The sequence below is a fragment of the Corylus avellana genome, chromosome 2 (genome assembly GCF_965113065.1).
Source record: "Corylus avellana chromosome 2, dhCorAvel1.hap1.2, whole genome shotgun sequence".
Lineage (NCBI taxonomy): Eukaryota > Viridiplantae > Streptophyta > Magnoliopsida > Fagales > Betulaceae > Corylus > Corylus avellana.
In genome coordinates, this window is record NC_142491.1 from 18,993,632 (window position 1) to 19,005,906 (window position 12,275).

The 12,275-nt window shown below is 33.1% G+C and overlaps 1 protein-coding gene across 2 annotated transcripts; it reads left to right on the forward strand.

Annotated features, from left to right (window-relative positions):
* Positions 1-7,142: 7,142 nt before the first annotated feature.
* LOC132189741 (SBP (S-ribonuclease binding protein) family protein) lies at positions 7,143-9,037 on the forward strand. Of its 2 annotated transcripts, none has more exons than XM_059604525.2 (2): positions 7,143-8,098; positions 8,235-9,037. In XM_059604525.2, the coding sequence occupies exons 1-2, from the start codon at positions 7,739-7,741 to the stop codon at positions 8,775-8,777; spliced, it is 903 nt and encodes a 300-aa protein (XP_059460508.2). In that variant the 5' UTR covers positions 7,143-7,738; the 3' UTR covers positions 8,778-9,037. The 2 variants fall into 2 exon arrangements, with proteins under 2 accessions (XP_059460508.2, XP_059460515.2); XM_059604532.2 differs by having other exon boundaries at positions 8,238-9,037.
* The last annotated feature ends 3,238 nt before the right edge of the window (positions 9,038-12,275 follow it).

A 12,275-nucleotide genomic window follows, 5' to 3' on the forward strand; every position in this document is an offset into this window, starting at 1 on the left:
TGTGTCGGTCTCCAATGTGGAAATTAATATGAAATCACATTAACCGAATCGACCTCCTTTATGAGAGAGAAAGAGAGAGAGATTGGCGACATGGAAGAAAATGGGTGCCCTCTTTTTATTTATTTATTTACCTTTTACTTCTTGTCCCCATGAGGGGGCCAACTTTGCTCAGTTTTACACCCTAAATAAAGAAAATTATGAACAAATCTTCCAAGAGGTTTTCTTTTCCTTTGAGAATATTTTAAGCTTATATATGTATAGGGTGATCGATTAAAATGGACAAATAATTTTTCTTTCTTTCTTTTTGATGTGTTTTGTCTCTTCAACAAGGTAGAAATTAGAAAATGGCGCACCAAGATTCTTTTTTATTAGGTTGTTTGAATAACATAGAAATTCAGTCAAATAGAGGGGGCTCTGCAACCCTCCCTCGTAAATGATTTAAATTTTTATATTATTCAGACAGCCTAACAATACAAAATACTCAATGACATTTATCCCTTAAACTAATAGGGTTTAGGGTGGCGGAATTGCGATTTCATATATAAAAATGATATGATTTTAAATTAAATTGTAGAAAACAGATGGTTTGAAATTGTGCTTTCAAAAAACAGATAAGGTGATACTTTTTTGAAAACACACAATTTTAAAAGTTAAACTGTGATTTTAAATGTCAAACTGCGATTTTACTAAACGTTTAACTGTGTTTTTAAAAATCACGTATTCAAACAAATCACCATTTTAAAACTGCAAACCTAAACGGAGGGAATAAGGGAAAAAATCGTGTTGATCGATGTTCATTAATTGAGAATCATTTGAAGCGATCATGCTTTAACATGATTACTTGACACAATCCAATGCAAAGAGATGCATGGATGAGTCCCAAACTTGTATATATTATGGTTGCGTTTATCTTTTTAATTATGAGATAGAGCTTGCCCTACTCACTCACGACAGATTCCTATTATGCATGGCGTAAATTAAGCTGCCACATGCATTGAATTTTAGAAGCAAAATAATTAATAAATATTATCTTTTGTACATAATGTGAAAGAATCTTTCCTTGTTCCATACAAATGCTTTCTTTTGTCTCCAAATATTATTATTCTAAAAAGCTATCATCACTTCTCTTGAACACCATTACAATAACAATAATAATAATAATAATAATACTTATATTGTAAGCACAAATATTTTAATTATAATTAATCTGCCTTCATTATATATTAGATCCAATCTCTCTATTCTAAGCTTTGTTGTTTATATATATATATATATATATATATATATATCTCCAAATGTCTTAATATTGACAAACTATAGGAATATATTAAATTAAACAAGCTAAAACTGCTGGATTAACAGAGACAAAGAAAGGAACCAAAAAAAAAAAAAAGTTAAGTCTTTAATAATACCCACTTGAGGGATTCAGGTGGCCTAATTCGGAGAGCACCAAATTCGTGGAAAGTCTCACACTCATCACAGGGCACGATTTTTTTTTATTTTTTATTTTTTTTATTTTTTTTTCATTTTGGTCTCCTTTTTCTATGGTAATATTATATTATATTATATTATGCAAGAAAGAGGCCACAAGCTTTGGTGCATTGGTAATCTCACGACAATTGCCTTTACTCCCATCATCAACAAAAATATATAATGAAAAGCAGGCATCGTTCTCAATAAAGTATGGTATTTATCATCAAACTTTGGATTGTTATGGCCCCAAGATACTCCTTGATTGAGTTTGATCGGTAGGTAAATGGTCTCAATTAATCATTCTTTGAAAAAACTTCACTTATCCTCTTCCATTCGATAATATTCATTAATTATACAGTATAAGGATATTTTTATTTTTTTAACTTTTTGAGGACACAATAATACCCTTTCACTATAACTAGTTGGATATTATCCAGTTCATTTAAAATGAAGAGGATCCTAATTCCTCATCGTTTCGGTATTTTTGTAATTATATTTAGCTTAAAAGTTACAATATCATAAGAATTCAAGGCTAAATCAAACAATTTTTATTTATTTTTTTTGAAGTGGGTATTTTGGCGATCACGGAAAAGTTATTGTAAATTTTTTAAAGTTTAAAAATATGATTATAAAAGTATCAAAACATGGAAAGTAAGTTAAGTTTCTCGATGATTATTTTATTCTTTCTTTTGGGGTGGTGTGGAAAATGGAGAATATGGTATAAATAATTGGGTATTGGAAGGGTTTCCTAGAAACTTCAATGACTTCCAAATGGAACAAGATTTTCTAGCTTCATGAATTCTCCATAGACTTTGATTGAGGATGAAGAAGGACCACCACCACCACCCTTTGTCATTGTCATAGTCATATGCATTATGCAAAATCACAGAATTTTTTTTTTTTAACTGGGGTGGGTGATATAATTAATTCAAAAGTTGCTGCCAATTTCACACACCTTAAATTGTGGCCTGTTTTGCCTTGATGGAAAAGCAACCTCGGCCACTGTTGCCTCTGCCAAAATGGTCCATGAAAAAAAGTGAAAACCCCCAACATTTAGGCAATTATTATGTTTTCCCACCATCAAAATAGTAAAAACCTTCAAAAATACTCTTGTGAAAAAAGCATATAGTAGAATCTTCTGATCAGAGAAAAAAAACAACCTGCCAATACAAATTGAAAACATGTTTGGTGGGGTTTGGGGTATCATGGGAAGTGAGACTCACGGCATTGTGCATTGCAGCCATCCATATCACTTTGCCAAAAGCTAGAAAACAAACAAAGAGAGCAGTAGTTGGGGAGTTGCAGAGAAGACTTTTCCTCAAATTCGAGAAATGGGTTTTTGGAATTTTGTACCCCCAAGGGTAATAAAACCTAGTCACCTATCAAAAAAGAAAAGAAAAAAGAAAAAACAATCTAGTCAATGAAGAGAGAGGGAGAAGTGGGTTCACATGGATTGCACACTTGGTTGCAGAGAAGTGAAGGAGCTCATTTGGTCATGGTTGGTGGGCAGCACATGGGTCCACCACCACCACCATTTGTGCAGGCCCTCTCCCTTTCTTTCTTTCCTCCCTGCTTCTCAAACAAGTGATGGCATGCAAACGGAAACTCGTATGCTTTCAAAATATTCATCATGACCGTTTTCAAAGACCTTGGGAAATGTATCCATTGTTTTTTTTTTTTCCAATTACTTTTCTGCTTGTGGCCCCCTTCAATCTTGGTGACATGGACTTTTTTTTTTTTTTTTTTTTTGGCGTGTTTTCTTATCCGCGTTAGGCCGACAATTTTTTATATGACACAAATTTTCTTTGATCTACTATAAGCTAAGCGCGTCTTCTATAATAGAAGTAGGTAAAATAAATTTTTACTTTAACTACTTATTTTTTTTATATATACTTCAATACAATAGATTTTCTATCATACTTTTTATTTTCTTTAAATATTATTTTGTGTGAAAAAGAGGAGGAGAGAGAGTAAACGAAAGAAAGTGAGAGAAAAAAAATAATAAACAAAGTTTATAGTGTAAATAGTAAATAAGCTAATCACCTTATTTACTGTTCACATTAGATTAAAAAAAAAAAAAAAAAGGGTTAAGTTGTCTATTCTCCTGGAGACAAAAAAAACACACATAATAGTTGGATTTGATTATTATTAGGGATTTAACTGTTTTTTTAGAGATGCTCTTAACCTTAGGTTAGTAGAATGATAATAAATTACTGTTAAAAAATATTAAAGAAAATGTGTGAGAAATGACAGTTGACACTTATTAGAGTAAGTTGGTTTATTTGTATTTGCAATTTGAAAATGTGATTTTTAAGAACGTAAATAAACATTTGGCAGAAGCGCAGTTTAACCTTTAAAATTCTGCATTTTCAAATAGTAATTTTTTAAAAACGCGATTTCGAACAATTCATTTTTTACGATATGGTTTAAAATGGCATTTTTGCCAAACCCACCCTTAGTTTTATGCTACGGCGTGAACTAAACTTGTAACATTTAAGGCCGATAATTTTTTGACATGACCTACAAACTTAATACGAAATTAACAAATTAAAATTAAAAAAATTGTTCTATTTAATTAAATTAGAACCGACCGACACTAGGGATGACCATCCTTATAATTGTAGGGCCATTGAGTTCCATTGATGTGTTTGTTGGCCAATAGACAACGTATATACGCATGTGCTTTGTGTGGCGTACCAAATGGATCAAAACAGTGACCAAAGAGTTCAACGTTCAACTGAGAAAAAAGAAAGAAAGTAATGGGGAAGAAAATTCGTTGAGGATAAAGATAAACTCCATGGTACACCTTATCTCTCATTAATGGTGTTTTTATTGGTCACACACTCACGTCTAAATTATGTTTGAAAGATATATTTTCCAACCAGACTATTAAAGTCTAAAATATATGTGGTTTTTAATTAGAATTTAAAAAATATAGTATTAATTAAATAATTCAATTTCTTTTCTTTTTATTAGTTTAAGTTATCACCTATTCAAAGACTATGACATCTAGAGTTTGAGCCTACACACACGAAGAGAGTGTTAAAATATAAATTAAATGATTAGACTTACTTATTTTTATCAGTTTCAACTTTTAAGATAAATAGTGATTAAACATAGTACCAGAGTAAAAAAAATCTTAAAATTCAAACCATAATTCTATGAAATCAACCCCATTTAATTCTTTGGGATCTATATAAGTCTCACAAATAATCATTGTTTTCCCTACTAAAACCCCAATAGGGCTTGTAGACTACATAACATGAGTGTGTTTTCTCGTTTTTCTTGATGTGAACATGATTTGATTGGGGACAAGAAAGTTTCCTAGTTAACCACTAAAGCTCACATATCAAAAAGAAGTTAAGGATCATATATATTTTCAAAAAAAAATCAATAATATATATATAAAAGGATAAGAATGCCTTTTTTTTCTTCTTCGATAAGTATATTATAATATTAAAAATATTTATTGGTGGCAGAAATTATGGAAAAAAGAGTTAAAAACGTTTGTCTTTTGGAAAGAAGGGTTGATTATTGTTGGTGGGTATTGAAGACTAAATATAAAAGCGCGTTGCATGCTTCCAATAAAGCAGTTAGATGGAGTAATTAAGTTGATGGGGAATATGCAATTTAATGGGAGGTGGAAATTGCAGAGGAAATCCGTGGAGTCATGGAATTGAAGGCCATCTTTTGTCAAAACAATCACCATCAATGTTCTCATGTCTCAACCTCCTTACACTATTTAGAAAAACACATACGTGGATAGTGGATTACGATTTTTGACCGTTTTTAAAAAAGGGTCAATTTTAAAATTATGAAATTTTAGGTTTTTTTTTCATTTTTTTTTTCATTAAATGACTTAGAAAATGTCACATACTAGAAATGTGGCTTGGTATGGATAATAAATTAATAATTGAATATTTTTAAATTCAATGTGGGGAAGGAGAAAATGAGAGAATTACAAAAACATAAAAGAAAAAAAGGGACAAAGTCATCCTTAGAACAGTTGAGAATTGGTCAACTAAATGATCTGGCCAATCAAACGAATTGATACTGTCAAAAAAGGTGGTTTTGAACCAGTAGGTGACGGGAAGGGGTATGACTGTCTTGAGATCCTTTAACTTTATTCGAATCATCAAAGTTGGGGACACAAATAGGATCATGACTCTCGAAATATCATTCAACCCTATCTGAACCCCGAATAGGCTAACAACACGATCATCAATAGTCTGTTGTGGGGTGGATAGCACAACCCAAAAAAGAGAAAAACGCTCACCCAGATTGCCTCGATAACATGCCAACTTTTTAATAAATGACACTTTAACATTTTTCAAACTATTTGATTTTTGTAACTCTATAATCTACAACTTCTATAAAATTGTAAGAATCGTGATCCAAACTTATTAAGACCCATTTGTTGAGGTAATTAAATCTCATATAAACCCACTCACTAATAATTTGAACGACAATAAATTGATAGATCCCAATCCACACGTACAAACCTAAAAAGCAATGGCAACAATAAAAAGCCACCGATGATGATTGTTCAAACTATTTTTTACAAAAAGATGAGGAGGGTTCCTATAGTGCTATAGGGAGATGATTTCCCATCTGTGGATATAGCTAAAACCAATAGGGTGGCAAAATACAAAGAACAAAGATGTTGATTTGGTACTTTTTTATTTTTTATTTTTTATAATCATGATATGGGCCATTTTCTTAAGGCTACATTAGGACAAAGAACCTTTTATATTTCAGCTGTGACAGATGGGTTGTCAATACCATTCATGATAAGCATTGATGGAATGCACTGGATCTCAAGCATTTGCTACATACTTACACATCCCATCATCTCATGTTCACCCTCCTTTGAATCAGAACTTTTTTTTTTTTTTTTATTTATTTTATATTTTATCTTGTTTTATCAAATGAAGCTGTGATTATATATCTTACCCAACATGTAAATTCATATTAAAGGTGTCCCATATCCATCAATTAATATACACATAAGCAACACATGACACACAAGGCAAATTTGAAATGCCCGTTGACTGTTTATTAATGGGAAATGATTTCTAAGCTCAATTAGGTTAAATCTCACTTATAAACTTATAATAACGTCCATGCTATTAATTTCTCTTTACATTTAAAATTTTAAATAACGTGACGACGTATACATCATTAAACAGAGTATTTGAGGCGCGTAATAAAAGCCAATTTCGTTAATTATTTAATTATGATTGTTAAGAAATCTCCTATGTGGGTCTCAGATTCAAAAACCTATTGAAACTTTGGAGTTTTATATCTATAAACAGTAATAGCGATTAAGGTGGGTGTACACAAAGATCTGCTTGGTTGTGAAATATAAATCCTTTAATAATAATAATAATAATAATCACCACAACCACAAGGATATCAGCATGCAATATTTTTATAATAATTGCCCAAATTTTCAAAGCAAAAGTTCTATGTCTACACCTAATATTGGGCTAGCAGAACTGAATTATTTAATTTTCACAAAAATAAATAAAAAAAGAAATGGGTATTTCCTAAAATAACTTGAAAAAAAATCCTATTCTTCAGCCTTTCCAGATGACCAAACTGACAAATTCTCTCTCTCTCATATAAATGAAAACTGACTTGTCCACAGGGAGCTCAGAGAGTCTCTCTCTCTCTCTCTCACACACACATACCCAGTTGGGATTGAATTTTCTTTATTCAAAAACAAACACCCTCTGAAATCTCTGACCCGAAAGTTTAGTCACAAAATCTGCATGTGTACGTCGTTGCTTACCGCGTCCCATACAGCTCTCTTTAATGCTTAGACGAAAGAGAAAAAAGGGGAAGAAAAGTTAAAGATAGAGAGAGATACGTGGGTTTAAGTATCCTAGGCCACCCCTCTTCCCCTTTCAACCTTTCTGTTACTTTATTTCAATCCAATTTATCTACTGCTATATATTAAACCCACACCTCTCTCTTTGTTTTCCAATTTATATATATATATATATACCACACCCCCACCACCACCACCTTTGTTTTCTATTTTGTTCCTCAAAACCCAAGCATTCCAAGGAAGAAAGAACCTCCAGAGAGGAGAGAAATAGAAGGAAGCCCTTTTGAGCGTTTTGATTCAGGAACAAGTCAAGCACCAAGGTTGAAGCAAACCCAGTTGGTTATTTGCTGGAGGAAGGCTGAGAAAGATCTGAAAGAAGGGATTTTTCTGTTTTGTGGGTTTTTTTTGGAGGTTTGGATTTACAGAGTATATATGGCGATTCAAGCGCAGTTGTGTTCGGAGAATCTTGGGTTTCCGTCGTGCGGGGCGCAAGATTGGATCATGGAAAATGGTTGTGGCGGTTTTGGTGGGTTCAATGGGTTCTCTCTCAATCTCCAACAGAAGCAACAATTGCAACAACAGCAGCAACATGTGCAGCAGCTGCAATATCAGCAGCAGAGGAATCAGAATCTGTTTTTCGACAACAGTTTTATTGCTTCTACTTTAAAAAACAACACCAGCGCCACCGACAACAGCCACAGTCACGATCTACCAATGCTGTATTCTCAAGGGTCGATAGCTTCTCAGTTTGAGAAACAGAGGCAGGAGATTGACCAATATATCAGATTACAGGTTAGAAATCATACCCTCATTTTCGCAGAGGCATTTTGAGATTATTAATTATATTGAATACATTGTGGGGTTCTTTTTAATTGGCAAAATATTGTAGATTTCTTAATTTCTGATTGGTTTTTTTTCCTTTTATAAGCAGAACGAGAGATTGAGATTAGTATTGCAAGAGCAGAGAAAGCAACAACTTGCACAGCTGCTGAAGAAAATCGAATCAAAAACATTGCTTTTCCTAAGACAGAAGGATGAGGAAATTGCACAAGCAGCTAAGAGAACAATGGAGCTCGAAGATTTCTTGAGAAGATTGGAGGCAGAGAACCAAGCGTGGCAGAGAGTGGCTCAAGAAAACGAAGCCATGGTTGTTTCCCTGAATAACACTTTAGAACAGGTTAAAGAAACAGCCCCTTGTGGGTTCAACAACGGGGCAGACGACGCAGAATCTTGCTGTGATGATAATGATAGAGAGCAGGAAGAAGCAGAGGAAAACAGACGAGGATTGTTGTGTGAGGTTGAGCAGAGAAATATGATGATGGTGTGCAAAGGCTGTAATTTTCGGAGTTCGTGCATGTTGTTCCTTCCTTGCAGGCACCTTTGTTCATGCAAAGTTTGCGAGGCTTTTCTCGATTCCTGCCCCGTCTGTACAACGGCAAAGAAGGCCAGCATAGAGGCTTTGATTTTCTAGGCAAGTTTTCCGGGAAAAGTAAAGTAAACCAAACCAAAAAAAAAAAAAAAAAAACTTGGAAATATGCTTTGGATTTGATCAGAGCACGATGAATGAACAGAGCCCATTTAGACGCATGCACTGTTTTTTAGTTTTTTTATTTATTTTTTTTAACCTGTAGCCTGTAGGGTCTCTGTTTTTATTTTTATTTGTACCTTAAAACAACCAAAAATCAATTGAACAGAATTACAGGACAGAGCATCTTTTCCTTTCCTGGATCATTGATATTCCCTCTTCAATTTTCTCTTTTTTTCTCATTTTTCTTTTTGTTTGTCATGCCAGATTGATTTGATTTGATTATTCATATCAGATTTCACCACTTATTTTGCCTTTGGCAGTTCCCCAACTCTCACCACAGTGACTGGAGAGAGGAGGGGGGGTTGAAAGCAATGTCAGGCTAACTTGTCTGTTTCGTCATCCCTTCAATTCATCCAATTGATTCAACGGGCAAAAATCATTTTGGTTTCTGAAAAGGATATGAAAAGCTTGCTGCCAAGCAAAGATTAGCACAGAAAAAATTTTGAACCAGCCAGGAAAAGGACACCCCTCTTAGTTGTAAGCATTAAGAAAAGCCAAATCTGCCTGTTTGATTGCAACCTGTTTTTTTTCTCTTGCTTTTTCCGTTTTACTTTGTCTTTCTTCCCTCTTTACTCTCCCCCATAGTTATTAGCAAATGCCAGATATATCAGCATTGATTCTATACAAAAACAAAGTTCAAAAAAAGTAGATTCAATCTGGATAATCAATGAATTAATTAAACCCCATTTTTGATACATTATTATTAGCTTGGTCTACGTGCTCTGAACTTGCCCAAAGTTTCTTGATTACTATAAGATAATACGACCACCGTACATGCATATTTTATTGCAGTCTATTGAGGATTGAGGAAATTGCACGCAATAGGGCATTTGGATGTCAACCCCATGCACCCTTTGGGTGTCACTTTCTTGGCCCTAGCTATTGTCACCACCAACCTACAACCAATTATAATTATTTTCTTTTTACCCATTCTTCTTTGGCACTCCAAGAAAACTCCATATCTCTTTTCAGACCTCTCTTATCACTAGGCCATCTCCACCATCACTAGTTCACTTTGGCATCTCTTTAGATTTCAGCCAAGTTGCCAACACTATTGTATGGGCACGCCACACATATTAATAGTGGGTTGCAATTATAAAAAAAAAAAAAGAAAAAAAAAGAAAAAAGAGATATGTTCAATCAAATTTAATAAGGTATTATTAGATATATTAGATTAATGGTGTTCTTCACACCCATATGTGTTTTCTCATGTTTGTCACTTAAAACACGTCACGTCAACCAAGAATATCTTATGAGCACACATATTAATGGGTTGCAATAAAAATTGAGATATGTTCAATCAAATTTAATTAGGTACCTTAAAAAGTGTGAAATTAATCTTGTTCTTCACACTCACTCATCTTAAACATGATGTATTTTAGGCCAACTAATAGTACTATTGACTGAGCACACATATTAATGGGTTTCAATAAAAAAAAAAAATAGATATGTTCAATCAAATTTAATAATGTACTATAAGAAGTTGCACATTAATGTTGCGCTTCGTATCCATTTCAAACTTGATGTATTTTAAGGGCACACGTATTAATGGGCTTTGACAAAAAAATGAGATATGTCATGCTTAAGAAAAAAAAATTTAATAAAATACTATAAAAATTGTTACATTAATGTTACTCTTCACATTCATCAAGAATAACACAATCTTTGGTATAATAAGATTATCACCTCTAGACTTTTTCCTATACTTGAAAAAAAAAAAAAAAAAAAAGAAGGAAAGCCAAATCCATTAGGTGGTTTGAAAGCAAATGATGTTGATAAGATTAAACTAAAAAAGAAAAGAAAAAGGAAAAGATAACCTTAAAAAGTCATGGGTGGGAGTAATAGGTGTAGGTCCAATTGAGTAGATGTTAAAATGGCGTTGACAGGAGATTTGTTGAAGTCATGGGTCTTTCGTTCTCATTTAGCGCCTGCTTTCTTTTCCACTAACCCGCCGTACACCTCTGATTTCCTTTGCTCCTCCTGGTAGGCCCTATTCAAACAATATCGCTTGCTTCGTTCTTCTTTCCTTCCTTCCTTCCTTGCTCTTTCTTCCACACGCTAACTACAATGGGCCCCTTCTGCAGATTTCCCTTCTCTCTTTCTACTTTTCACGTTCCACAGAGAAAGAGAAACAGAGCAAGAGAGAGAGAAAAACAGAACAATACAGTGCTTTCATGCCATCCCATCGTATAAGTTGGAACACCCACCCACTCCTTCCTTTCACTCTCCTACCACATATTCACACAACAATTTATCATCTGGTCAGGAAAATCTTTGAGAGTCTCCTCTCTATTACCAATCAAATCAAAGTCCATTTTGTTTAGCGGTTTCAAAACGCTTAGTTTGAAAAGATACCGATTAATTTATGAAAACCCGTTTGATAAAATTGCGATTCGGCATTTAAAATGATTACATGCAATTTGAGAACATAAAATGAGATGTTGTAGATGATGTGTGAGATGTATTAGAGGATTGATTAAACGATTGATTGGAACGGCTAATCATACTAGTATTGTAAGATAATTGTAAAATAAAAATGTAATTTTCAGTATAACTCAATACTTATAATGTTTTTATTAAAGTTTATATGCGCGTTAATACAAAAATGAAAGCATTATAATGAGAAAATAATGAGTTAATTAAAGAGAGCATTAGTGTGTGAAATTGGGTTTTGCAATTTTGTCAATGATGGGCCATAGTCATTCCTAACCATCATTGTGAGCAAAGAAAAACCCTAACTAATACTATCAGTCTATCCCAGATGGAGATGCATTAAGGTTTCCTAAAGCCATTGTTAATATATATATAAAAGATTTTATTTTTATTTTTTCTAATTGAATAAGGGAAAGGGATTGACTATGTGTAAGATCGATTCAACAGCATTACTGGTAAGGACACAAGGCAATTAATTAATTCAACACCTCCTCATCTGCAGCATTGAAAAGTTGAGTCAAAATAGCATACGGCATTCAATTTGAAGAAAGATTGGCTGCCATTGTAGTGAATTTTCTGCCTTGAAAAAAGAAAAATTCATTCAAATACTAAGAAGATTAATTTGGACACTTGAAAACGACAGAAAATAAAATAAAAATAAATAAATAAAGAAAAGAAAAGAGATATTCGAATCCAAAAAGTAGGAACCATTGTAATGCCTGCAAGTTGACCTTGAAACAATGCTTGACTGTACTATTTTTTTTTTTTCTATCCAATTTATGACTTCACTTACCATACCAAAAAAGCACTGTTTGGAATGGAATTAAACCTAAAAAAATTAAAAAAAATTGATTTATATATAAGTTTTATATGCATTTTGGGTTAAAGGAATAAATCCTTAGAAAGAAAATCCATAAGAAATAAGGAAATAAAAGTACCACTAAACCA

Excerpts from the sequence above, each read along its gene's own strand:
- LOC132189741 (XM_059604525.2), top strand. The coding sequence starts at position 7,739 with ATGGCGATTCAAGCGCAGTTGTGTTCGGAGAATCTTGGGTTTCCGTCG. Across the intron at positions 8,099-8,234 it reads ACCAATATATCAGATTACAG|CAGAACGAGAGATTGAGATT; the intron begins GTTAGAAATCAT and ends TCCTTTTATAAG.